Source organism: Sus scrofa, chromosome 5, assembly GCF_000003025.6.
Source record: "Sus scrofa isolate TJ Tabasco breed Duroc chromosome 5, Sscrofa11.1, whole genome shotgun sequence".
Lineage (NCBI taxonomy): Eukaryota > Metazoa > Chordata > Mammalia > Artiodactyla > Suidae > Sus > Sus scrofa.
In genome coordinates, this window is record NC_010447.5 from 20,902,500 (window position 1) to 20,916,222 (window position 13,723).

At 34.3% G+C, this 13,723-nt stretch overlaps 1 protein-coding gene across 1 annotated transcript; it reads right to left on the minus strand.

Annotated features, from left to right (window-relative positions):
- LOC100153110 (olfactory receptor 6C68-like) lies at positions 5,365-10,907 on the minus strand. Its single transcript, XM_021091227.1, has 2 exons — positions 10,380-10,907; positions 5,365-5,442 (listed from the first exon to the last, which is right to left on the minus strand). Exons 1-2 carry the CDS (start codon positions 10,905-10,907, stop codon positions 5,365-5,367), a joined length of 606 nt encoding a protein of 201 aa, XP_020946886.1.

The following is a 13,723-nucleotide window of genomic DNA, read 5'->3' on the forward strand; positions in this document are numbered from 1 at the left end:
CAGGACAAAAAAAAATTTATTCTGGTTTTCTTCAATCTAACTTAGAGACCACAACAACAGAGAAAATCTAAATATAAAAGTTTATGAGACTTTGCTATGCAAATAGTTGGATACCTTTTTGGAACTTGGCATGTAAAACAGAATGTTTTGTATGCGGAATATATTTTTAGGAAAAAAAATGACCATTTGACAGAAACCACAAAATCAATTATATAGTAAAAAAAAAGTTCAGTTATATTACACATAACATTATGCTCTGAAAATGTTTTGCATTTATTTTTAATGTGTTAGCAGATTGTACAAATTAAGAATTGGAGATATAGTTTATAATAATTTAGTTTACGAAATTTTTTTATTCAGTTAGACAATAAATTACAGTCCTTGTTTATGCGATAGAAAAAAGTAATCAAATTCTATATGACCACAAATGAAAATATTTTAATTAAAATTCTAAGTTTTTTAATTTATTAACAGATATCATCTATAGATGCCTGTGAGTTGAATTACAATGTAAGAAATTACTTCATTGCCTTACTTCAAAGCCTAAAGTATGTTTTGCTTCTTCCACAGAATCTTCCCGGTTGAATAAAGCATTTTCTCTATCTAAAACATTCCTATTTAGAATGTAAACTTATTTTCCCATATAATACTAAATTGCACTTTAATAGTCTAGTCTAGTTCGCTGAGCACATGGTGATGTTACTGGTAATGATCCGCAATACAGGCTAAATCTCAGCAAGGTCAGTGAAGTCAGTAGAATTTTTTTCTTTCTATTAACCAAGTTGATTTTAAAGTAAACTATTGCTATACCTTATATAAAAAAAAAGTGTAAATACCTGAGTTAAAATTCCATAAGACAAACAGTGAGTTTTGCAACTCATTGAAGGAACAATCAAATGAATGCCAGAAGTCAAATTCCAAGTCTCTGACAGAGATAAGTTTTTGAATTTCTTCTAAAATCCAGCTGAGAACTGGCTTGCCATATATATACCAACTTACTTTTTCACCCTTATTATGTGTTATAATATAATCTTTCTCCTTATATTCTTTTGGAATTTTGAATTGGTTTAAGGAGTATCTGAGAATAGGAAAAAAATGTTTCCCAGATTTATTCAATTCAGTAAGTTGGAAAACTTATTATGTGAAATTTAACAGATTGGCTCTATTAATAACAAAAATGATGTACATATGATGATGAGTTTGAAAAATATTTCACACTATAACTCTATATTTTAGTCAATAATAAAGATAAGATGCAAAATATTTCTCAAGAATCTACAGATTAACATATAAAATGCCTGTCAAAATTAACTTAAACTTGAAGGCTGTGGACAAAGAATGCCACCTGGCATTTAAGTAAACAAAAGTTGCAGTCATCAAGCCATCAGCCATTGCAGCCCTCCCATAGGATAAAAATGCATGTCAATGGAATAGGCTAAATAAGCCCAGATTCTTGCATCTTCCCACATATAGAAAACACTAAAATCAGTAACTTGAGATGTCTGCTGTTGCAACTAGCAGTCATTTTTTGATTACTGAACAAAAAACTACATGTCTTTCTATTTTCCAGCAAAAAAATACTGGCTCCTCCCTACCTATTTGACAGTTCCTTAGAGCTATCTGAGAGCCTGCATCCTGACTTTATAGTCCTTAGTAAAGCCACCAAATAAAGCATAAATCTCAACTTTTAGGTTGTGGCTTTTTTTTTTTCAGTCAACAGTGTTTTCTAACTGGTTATTCTGAGAAAAAATAGCCAACATACTTAGCTAATGCCTAAAATTATTCCAAGATTGATTACTAAAATCATGAGACTAGAGAAAGATGCCTAGAATTGTCATGAGACTAGAATTGAAAGACGCTAGAGATTAAGACACAATTTGATTTTTAAAATAGCTGTCCAAGGTCTCTGTTTAAAACTAGGAAGGTTAGGACACACATTTTGTAGCAAGTAAACCTGCATGTTGGACTGTCAACTAAACAGATATAGTAACAGTGGGGCAGTGTTATATGTAAGATACAAGGATAGTATACTATAGTTAGTCCAAGATCACCCTGTTTGCAGTCAAACAGGTGTGATTCTGCAAAGTAAAATGTGATATACCATATATATATATAACTGAGCAGGAGACTCAGGGATCCCTCCCCATGTCCTCTGCCTGCCTCTGATTTGTAGAAAAGCTGTAATCTTCCAGGTATCCCCTGAGTCACAGAAGCCTGGCTCAGGAATTAATGATTAAAGGATGTAACATATAGTAATCCAATCAAAGTCAGGAAAAGGTAAAATTTAAACAGGAAATCAGCCATATGGCAGTCACAAAATCTTTACCTCTTCCTGAAGAATAAAAATGTTGTAATTAACGTAGAAACCAAAGGTGATGTGAACTCGTTGGATTTGATCCACACAACTAAGTGAACAAACAGAAACAGAAAACAAAGCATCTTTATGTAAACCAGGGAAATATGAAGACACTCTGAATAGGAGAGTCTATTACAATTTGTTGATAATATTGATTGGGAAATCTGATGGTGGTGGTGGTAAAAGCAATTTTCTTTTCGTTCGATACACTTACTGATAAACTTGTGAGTGAAATAAAATGAATGCTGTAAGGTAAAATGATACTCAAAAATAAAAGAGCAGAGCTTGATAGAGAACAATAATTTTATAAATTAATCATTATGGAATCTAGACAATGGGTACCTGTTCTGTTCATTACATCTGGTCTCCTGCTGTGAATGTTTAAAAATGACATTTGAAAATGGCTTAAAAATTTGGATGACTGAATATTTTAGCAAATGTACCTGCTAGTCGAGACTGAGATAACATCACTGCTCACGGCTGGTGCCTGTGAACAGGCACTGTCTTCTTCCTCCATCTGCACTGATTCATCTCTAGGGCTGAGGCAGAAGTGTCTGGTTCCTAACATGGCAGGTAAATTTGGCCAGTTTAAGAAAACTCTCTCATCTTAACCATATTCTTCGATCTACATTAATCAAGAATGAAACAACTATTTAGACTTATTTGACTCCTGTGCTAGTTCTCAATTTGTTCTGAACTCATATGAGGAATGTGTGATTAAATAATACCAATCAACAGCCTTGTTATCCTTTAGAAAACTAATATGGATACGATGTACATCTCTCTCAAAAAAAATTTATTCTGGTTTTCTTCAATCTAACTTAGAGACCACAACAACAAGAGAACAAATCTAAATATAAAAGTTTATGAGATTTTGCTATGCAAATAGTTGGATACCTTTTTGGAACTTGGCATGTAAATAGAATTTTGTATGTGGAATCATATTTTTAGAAAAAAAATGACCATTTGACAGAAACCACAAAATCAGTTATATAGTAAAAAAAAAGTTCAGTTATATTACACATAACATTATGCTCTGAAAATGTTTTGCATTATTTTTAATGTGTTAGCAGATTGTACAAGTTAAGAATTTGGAGATATACTTTATAATAATTTAGTTTATGAAATATTTTTTATTCAGTTAGACAATAAATTACAGTCCTTGTTTATGCGATAAAAAAAGTAATCAAATTCTATATGACCACAAATGAAAATATTTTAATTAAAATTCTAAGTTTTTTAATTTATTAAAGATATCATCTATAGATGCCTGTGAGTTGAATTATAATGTAAGAAATTACTTCATTGCCTTACTTCAAAGCCTAAAGTATGTTTTGCTTCTTCCACAGAATCTTCCCGGTTGAATAAAGCTATTTTCTCTATCTAAAACATTCCTATTTAGAATGTAACTTATTTTCCCATATAATACTAAATTGCACTTTAATAGTCTAGTCTAGTTCGCTGAGCACATGGTGATGTTACTGGTAATGATCGCAATACAGGCTAAATCTCAGCAAGGTCAGTGAAGTCAGTAGAATTTTTTTCTTTCTATTAACCAAGTTGATTTTAAAGTAAACTATTGCTATATACTTAATAAAAAAAAAAAGTGTAAATACCTGAGTTAAATTCCATAAGACAAACAGTGAGTTTTGCAACTCATTGAAGGAACAATCAAATGAATGCCAGAAGTCAAATTCCAAGTCTCTGACTGAGATAAGTTTTTGAATTTTCTCTAAAATCCAGCTGAGAACTGGCTTGCCATATATATACCAACTTACTTTTTCACCCTTATATGTGATAATAAATCTTCTCTTTATTTCTTGAATTTTGAATTGGTTTTATAGGTATCTGAGATAGGAAAAAATTTTCCCAATTTATTCATTCATATTGGAAATATATGTGAATTAACAGATTGGCCTATTAATAGAACAAAAATGAAATACATATGACGATAGTTTGAAAAATATTTCACACTAACTCTATATTATCAATAATAAAATAAGATGCAAAATTTCTCAAGAATCTACAATTTAAACATATAAAATGCCTGTCAAAATTAAAGCTTAAACTAGGCTGTGGACAAAGAGCCTGCATTTAAGTAAACAAGAGATGTGAGTCTCAGCTCAGCCATTGCAGCCCTCCCATGGATAAAATGCATGTCAATGAATAGGCTAAATAAGCACAGATTCTTGCATCTTCCCACATATAGAAAAGCACTAAATCAGTAACTTGAATGTCTGCTGTTGCAACTAGCAGTCATTGATTACTGAACAAAAAAACTACATGTCTTTTTTCTATTTTCAGCAAAAAAATACTGGCTCCTCCCTTACCTTATTGGACAGTTCCTTAGAGCTATCTGAAGCCTGCATCCTGACTTTATAGTCCTTATAGGCCACCAAATAAAGCATAAATCTCAACTTTTAGGTTGGCTTTTTTTTTTTTCAGTCAACAGTGTTTTTCTAACTGGGTTATTCTGAGAAAAATAGCAACATACTTAGCTAATGCTAAATTATTCCAAGATTGATTACTAAATCATGAGACTAGAGAAAGATGCCTAGAATTGTCATGAGACTAGAATTGAAAGACGCTAGAGATTAAGACACAATTTGATTTTAAAATAGCTGTCCAAGTCTCTGTTTAAAACTAGGAAGGTTAGGACAAATTCACATTTTGTAGCAAGTAAACCTGCCATGTTGGACTGTCAACTAAACAGAATATAGTAACAGTGAGGGCAGTGTATTATGTAAGATACAAGGAAGTATGTATACTCTAGTATTGAGTCAGATCACCCTGTATTTGCAGTCAAACAGGTGTTGATTCTGCAAAGTAAAATGTGATATACACACTATATATATATATAACTGAGCAGGAGACTCAGGGGATCCCTCCCCATGTCTCTGCCTGCCTCTGATTTGTAGAAAAGCTGTAATCTTCCAGGTATCCCCTGAGTCACAGAAGCCTGGCTCAGGAATTAATGATTGAAAGATGTGAACATATAGTAATCCAATTCAAAGTTGTCCAGGAAAAGTGGTAAGAATTAACAGGAAATCAGCCCATATGGCAGTCACAAAATCTTTACCTCTTCCCTGAAGAATAAAAATGTTGTAATTAATGTAGAAACCAAAGGTGATGTGAACTTCGTTTGGATTTGATCACACAACTAAGTGAACAAACAGAAACAGAAAACAAAGCATCTTTATGTAAACCAGGGAAATATGAAGACACTCTGAATAGGAGAGTCTATTACAATTTGTTGATAATATTGATTGTTGATAATATCGATATGGCTTGATGGTGGTGGGTAAAAGACAATTTTCTTTTCGGTTCAATGCACTTACTGATAAACTTGTGAGTGAAATAAAATGAATGCTGTAAGGTAAAATGATACTCAAAAATAAAAGAGCAGAGCTTGATAGAGAACAATAATTTTAATAAATTAATCATTATGGAATCTAGACAATGGGTACCTGTCTGTCATTACATCTGGTCTCCTGCTGTGAATGTTAAAAATGACATTTGAAAATGGCTTAAAAATTTGGATGACTGAATAATTTTCTAGCAAATGTACCTGCTAGTCGAGACTGAGATAAACATCACTGCTCACGGCTGGTGCCCTGTGAACAGGCACTGTCTTCTTCCCTCCATCTGCACTGATTCATCTCTAGGGCTGAGGCAGAAGTGTCTGGTTCCTAACATGGCAGGTAAATTTGGCCAGTTTAAGAAAACTCTCTCATCTTAACCATATTCTTCGATCTACATTAATCAAGAATGAAACAACTATTTAGACTTATTTGACTCCTGTGCCTACTTCTCAATTTGTTCCGAACTCATATTGAGGAATGTGTGATTAAATAAACCAATCAACAGCCTTGTTATCCTTTAGAAACTAATATGGATACGATGTACATGTTTGACTAAGCTGTGAGCACCGAGGATAAAGCAGCTTGTGTGAAAAATGATTTTGCCCCTTTGGTTAAAGAAGTCAGAGGATTTCCCATTGTGGCTCAGTGGGTAAGAATCCAACAAGTATCCATGAGAATATGTGCTCAATCCCTGGCCTCACTCAATGGGTTAAAGGATCCAGTGTTGCCATGATATGTAGTGCAGATCTCAGATGCGGCCTGCATCTGGTGTTGCTGTGGCTGTGGTGTTGGCCAGAAGCTGCCATTCTGATTTGTACACTAGCCTGGAACTTCTATATGTTGCACGTGCAGCTCTAAGGGGGAAAAAAAATCAGAGAAGCTAAATATTTTAGAAATCTGAAATTAAACTACAGCCATAAGCACAAGGTTAGGATACCTGCCCACATGCTTTCTTTCTGGTTGAAATCTGGAATGCCACTGAATATTTTTGGTCAGATGGGGACTGTACTTGGAAGGCCACCCTCAAGCACTGTTAAGATTTTGAGAAATTCCTGGAGAGCTTTCTAGTGTCTTGATGGACTCACAGTAGACATCTGTGTCATAGGAGAACAGATGATTAGCACCAAAAAAAGTGCCTGAAGGCAGACTTTTCTCAGTGAGCTTGAAGGTCCAAATTACAAGGCCATTTTTATTTTTTTTCCTATTTTATTTTTTTACTTTATTTTTCACTTTCACTGGCTCTTTAATTCTGAGTATTGGTAATCTTATTTTTTTAATATAATCACAGTTTTATTGTATATTATTCAATTATAATTAATACCATTTATTATCATAGTATTAATAATATATGTGTATAAAGGCATTACATTTTAATTTTATCTTTGTAGTTGCTTTATGATATGCAGCTTGCTTAATTTTAGGACTACATGGGTTTTTTGGTTTTGTTTTTGTTTTTTCAGGCCACACCTGTGGCAATTGGAAGTTCCCAGGCTAGGGGTCAATCAGAGTGGCAGCTGCTGGCCTATGCCACAGCCACAGAAATGCAGGACTTGAGCCGCATCTGCAACCTAAGCTACAGCTTGCCATTAAACCTACTGAGCGAGGCCAGGATTAGAACCTACATCCTCGTGGATACTGGTCGGATTCTCAACCCGATGAGCCACAACAGAAACTGTGGTACAAGGAGGTATTTCTTGGGCTGTTCCTGGAAATACTCGTGATGTCTCTGGAGAAGCACATACATTTAGCTGAACAAACTTTTCCTTTCAAATCAATAAAATGAATCTTGGATCCTACTTATGCTACTTGTTAGCAATAGTTCATTTTTCTAAACTTTTATTTCTCTACACTTTTTTAATGGACTTTTATGACTATAAATCACTTTTAGGGTAATTTTCAGGTTAATTATTATTATGACTTTTCATAACTTTTGACTTTTAATCTATTTCAACTTAAATTTAAGGAAATTTAAAAATAAACATTTTAACAGGACAGATACTATTCCCATGCCTTCCCTTCTTCTTTTGTTCACAGATTAATGTCATGCATTAACTTTTTTAATTTTGATCTTCATATAAAAATTCTCATTTGCATTATCAGAAGCATCAAACATCATATTTTTGTATGATTGGGTCACTTTGTTATACAGCAAAAAGTGACAGAACATTGTGAATCAGCTGTACTTTAATACAAAAAATTTAAAATTATCAAACTTCATGTTTAAAGATTATCTATTATATAACTAATATTTGTCTGAATGTCAAGCATAAAACATCCTAGAACTTGGCATATAAGATAGACTTCTCCAAGCTATTTACTATATTAAAGTAGAATAAGGATAAGTAAGCAACCATGAAATTAAGTGATATGAGAGCAGCAGATAAGTAATAACACAAATGTGGATGAGTAGGATTAATCCAGGCTTTCTGGTAGTGTTGGTAGAAGAGGATTAAGACAAGGACAGCAAGAGAGTCCCTGTGGAATGTCATTTAAACTGGAGGACCCTGAGATTGGGTGTTTGAAATAAGTGGAAAATTCTTGCCTACCAGGGCCATGGTATGATCAGGAGGCTCAAGTAAGAGAGCAATGACAAAGGAAGTTTAAATATGCTCGCCTATAGAAGTTCAAGTTGGTGAAGAATTTAACAACTAATTAAGTGTCAATTTTTCTTTGAGAACTATCACTGGGTGAAAATTTGAAATGACTATAGTTTTCATTTTCAAGAAGGAAATCATTTCATATTTGCAAATGATAAAACCAACAAGGAATTAATTTCCAAAAGGTACAAAGAGCCTATACAGCTCAAAAAAAAAATTGAAAAAGAGGCAGAAGATCTAAATAGACTCTTCTCCAAAGAAGACACAGATGATCAACAGGCACATGAAAAGATGCTTAATATCACTAATTACTAGAGAAATAAAAATCAAAACTGGAATGAGGTGTTACCTCACACTAGTCAAAATGGCCATCATGAAAAAAGTCTACAAAAAATAAATGTTACAAAGGGTATGGAGAAAAGGGAACCCTCCTACACACTTGTGGGAATGCAAATTGGTATAGGCACTGTGGAAAACAGTACAGACATTCCTTAAAAAACTAAATATAGAGCTACCATATGAGCCAGCAATCCCACTTCTGGCCATATATATCAAAAATAGGAAAACTCTAATTCAAAAGGATATATGCAACCCAATATTCATTGCAGCACTATTCACAATAGCCAAGACATGGAAACAACCTAAATGTCCATTGACAGATGTATGGATAAAGAAGGTGTGATACACATATGTAATGGAATATTACTTATCCATAAAAAAGAATGAAAATATGCCATTTGCAGCAACATTGATGGACCTAGAGATTATCATACTAAGTGAAATAAATCAGACAAATATCATGAAATCACTTATATGTGGAATCTAAAAAAATGATACAAAAGAACTCATTTACAAAACAGAAATAGACTCACACACATAGAAAACAAACTTATGGTTACCAAAGTGGGAAAGGAGGGAGGGATAAATTAGTAATTTGGGATTAACAGATACACACTACTACATACAAAATAGATTAAAAAAATAAGTACCTACTGTATAGCACAGGGAACTATATTCAGTATGTTGTATTAACCTATAGTGGAAAAGAACTTGAAAAAGAATAGATATATCTGTACATATTATAACTGAATGACATACATGTACACCTGAAACATCATAAACCAAGTACCCTTCAATTTTTTTAAAAAAGAGAATGTCATTGATATTAGTATTTATACTGTAATATTTTTCTCCATCCCGTATATCTGATTTGCTGATTATTTATTTTAATACATATCCTGTTAATAATTTTTGAATAACTTTTGTATTGAATTGGATCCATTCAATAAATATGTAACTTGTGATTCTAAAGTTTCCTCAGTAGTAAATGCTGTTTTGAAATCCTAAATCTTTATACTTATTCCTAATTTTAAAATACATTTTGGGATTTTTATAACTATTTTCCTTGTCACACTTAGTTTCTTTTTAATATTAAAAGTACTATTTCTTCTTAATATTATTTCTCTCTGTAAGGAAGGATAATTCACTAAGTTTTTTGGAAAAATGATGTGCAGTCATTTCAGCACTGATGAGGAAAAGTTGAGAGTGGGGTCATCCTTAGATTTCCTGAAACAACTATTTTTTTCTTTTGTATAAAGGTTATTATCCTGAAAGAGTTTGGTTTATAAGAGGACAACAGGAGTGACCTGATCAAAATCAATATAGAACGGAAGACTAAATCTAGTTCAGAGAGAGACACGATAGGAGAGACACACAAGAAAATTTCTTAGGGATCCTGACTTCAACATTCCCCTAGTTCTTTGAGAGTGATATAATTCTTTGGACTAAGTCGTTAAAGGCTTGTTTCACTTGTTTGTTCCTCAGAGTATAAATAAATGGGTTTAACATGGGGGAAATGGAAGTAGTGAGTATCGTCACTCCCTTATTAATGGTCATTTCATCTTTTGCTGAAGGTTTGATGTAGACAAAGATGCAGCTGCCGTAGGTGATGGAAACCACAATAATGTGGGAAGAACAGGTAGAAAAGGCTTTTGTCCTTTGCTGGGCAGAGGGGAATCCTAGAATTGTTCTGATGATATACACGTAGGACAAAACCACACATACTAGAGTCAGGATAAAGATCAGCACAGTGCCAGCAAGAGTCATCTGTTCAATGAACCTTGTCTCTGAGCAGGCGATCTTCAGGAGTGGATTAACATCACAGACAAAGTGGTCAATGACATTAGAGTCACAGAATTCCAGGGCCAGTCCGAAGCTAAACGGTGGGGAGATGATTAACAAGGTGGCCATCCAACAGCAGAAGACAATCCTTCGGCAGACCCTGTGGTTCATGATGGTCACGTAATGCAGGGGTTTGCAGATGGCCACGTAGCGATCAAAAGACATGGTGGCCAAGAGAAAAAATTCTGTTACTGCAAACACGTCTGTGAAAAATAGTTGGCATGCACAAGCGTTATAGGTAATGGCCCTGTCACCTGTTGATATACTGTACAAGAATCTAGGAATGCAGGCAGAAGTGAAGGAGATTTCTAAGAAGGAAAAATTTTGGAGAAAAAAGTACATGGCAGTTTTGAGATGAGAATCCACTAATATGAGGAGGATGATGATCAGGTTGCCAGTTAGACTCAACATGTAGGTGAGAAGGAGAAATAGAAAAATCAAAATCTGCATGTGTGGGTCATCTGTCAATCCTAGGAGAATGAAACGGGTTAGTGATGTGTGGTTTCTCATTGCTGGGTCCTGAGTTCTGCCCAATCTGCATGTAAAACTGAAGAAGGTAAGACCTGAGAAGAGGGTGAGAAAAATGTTTTGAATGACTTTTGTTTAGGAAAGCCGGGCAATGTATTTTACATGCATTTTTTTATTTGATAGTTTAAAGTAATTGATGTTGTCAGTCAGCTCTGTTGATTTATCATTTGATAGGTTAGAAACTTGGTTTCCAAACATTTTTTGACCACAACATACAATACGATAGACATTTTATATGACAGTCCAGTGTACATGCACACACACACACACACACACACATACACACACACACACACAAATATATTCTTACATGTGTCTGAAACCAAAATTTCAAGAAAATTGGACACTCTGCTCTGGGATGTTTTCTATACAATCCATAAAAATATTGAGTCACTATGCCATACACCTGAAACTAATATAATATTGTAAGTCAACTATATTTCAATTTAAAATTAATAAATATAAATATCATCGAAATGATTTCACAGTCTACTAAAGAGTCATAACCTGTATTTGAAAATATATTTAATTTTTAGAGCATCTTTAAATGATATATTCCAAGTAAAGTATAAATTTCCCTGAAATTTTTTTTAAGGAATGCCATTCTTTTAATTTATATTTTGGAATAGTTTTTTTTTTTCATATTATACTTGTCACCCAGGAACAATGAAATCACAAACTTTAGGGTATCTTTTTTCAAAGAATATTTCCCTTATCACTAACTCAGATTTTACCCAGTTTTAATTATCTACATTCTCTGATACATCTTCATTTTGCCAAATCCCTGACTCTATTTCCAGGGATTGTTGTTGGCTTCTTTTTTCCTGGATAAAATGAAAACACATAAGGGTTTCCATATTCATTTGACAAAGCAATTGAAGACTCTATTCCACTGCCATGATCAAACCTATATTTAATCTACAAAGGATAATTCCTGTATTAAGAAATTCCTTTCCTAAATATTTCCCATGACTTCCTCGAATTCTTTATGTCTTTGTCTGATTGTCACTGATTGTCCACCTTGGTGCACAACACAGGGAGCATTTTGACTCATACCAAATTCGCCAAATTAAAAGATGTTCAATGCGAAGCTCAAGGATACTATTCTTAATGTTTTTAACTCAATCTGATATTTGCCTGAAACACTCAAGACCCCTTGTTATCAAGTCTCTGATGTTATAATCAGCTCTACAAGTATTAACGATATTATTCAATCTCACTTCTATCCTTAAGTTTTAATAATTGTCTTTAATTCCAGACTTCCAACCTATTCCTCAACTGCTTATGGTATGTTTTCTGAACTCACCACTCCACTGAAACCACACTTGGCAAGTTTAACTGTTTAACTGTTCTTTCTTTAGGTTTCAAGGAAGTAGAGTCATTTTGTTTACACCTGTTGTTGCATTTGGTGCTATCAATCACTCCTCCTACTTATATTGTTCCAGATACTTTGTTTGCACCGTATCCACACTCCTGGTTGTTGTTTTGCCCATCTGGTTTCCCATGGAAAATTATCTCTTCCCCTATTCAGCTTTATCTATATGTTTTCCCTGGAAATTAATTAAATCCCATGACTTCCATTTATCATTTAAAATTTGATAATTTTTAAACATCAAATCTTTTTTTTTTTTTTTTATGGCCACACTTGCAGCATATGGAAGATCCTGGGGGAGGGATTAAACCTGTGCCTCCACAGCAACCTGAACCTCTGCATTCAGGTTCTTAACCCACTGCACCACAGTGAAAACTCCTAACCATTGCATCTTTGATGTGATCTCTTTATTTATTTATTTATTTTGTCTTTTCAGGGCTGCACCCGCAGCATATGGAGGTTCTCAGGCCAGGAGTTGAATCAGAGCTGCAGCTGCCAGCCTATGCCACAGCCACAGCTACAGCAACGTGGCATCCGAACCATGTCTGTGACCTACACCACAGCTCATGGCAATGCCGGATCCTTAACACACTGAGTGAGGCCAGGGACCAAACCCGCAACCTCATGATTCCTAGTCGGATTTGTTTCCCCTGTGCCATGATGGGAACTCCCTGATGTGATCTCTTTAAATGTTAAACATCTTCACCTGCTAATTTCACCCTCTCTCTAAGTGAACATGTTCACAATGGAATGCCTCATCAACTGCTCCTCTTGCCATAACTCCTGCCATACTCCTTGTTGATTATACTAAAACCAAAGTCAACACTGATTGCCCTACATTAACAACTGAGAACAAGCTATCATTGTCTTAATGTAACTGTATCTTGAAACTTGGTTGACAGGTACTTTTACTTAATTTTGTTGTTTCCCTGATTCAAACATGGTCAGTTGGTTGGCTGGTTGGTCGGTTGGTCTTGAAGTTATGGAGAGTAGGTCTAAAAGCACACCATGGGGAAAGTCAGGTATTGTAGTCATCTTACATGGACTACCTGTCTGGAAAGTATTGTCATCTAAACATTTGTATCTCACTCCCCTGCTCATTCTGACTCATACCCAGCATTCAGTGACTTGTTTCTCTGTTTTCTGTTGGGACTCTTCAGAGGAGTCTCTAAATCTCCCAAACCACATTAAGACCTTTCTGTGTGTTTTGTCACACCCTATGCTCAAGAGAGGATGCAAAAAAATTAGTGGAAATAGGATATTAATCTCATTTAATACAATAACCATGAACTGAAGAAGTCTGAGATATAGAATTAATTCTGTATTT

Bases quoted from the DNA above. Each gene is read 5' to 3' on its own strand.
- LOC100153110 (XM_021091227.1), bottom strand. From the start codon at position 10,907: ATGTTGAGTCTAACTGGCAACCTGATCATCATCCTCCTCATATTAGTG. The intron at 5,443-10,379 runs GTATGTGTGGTT...TTTATTCTTCAG, and splicing joins TGATCTTTATCCTGACTCTA to GGAAGAGGTAAAGATTTTGT.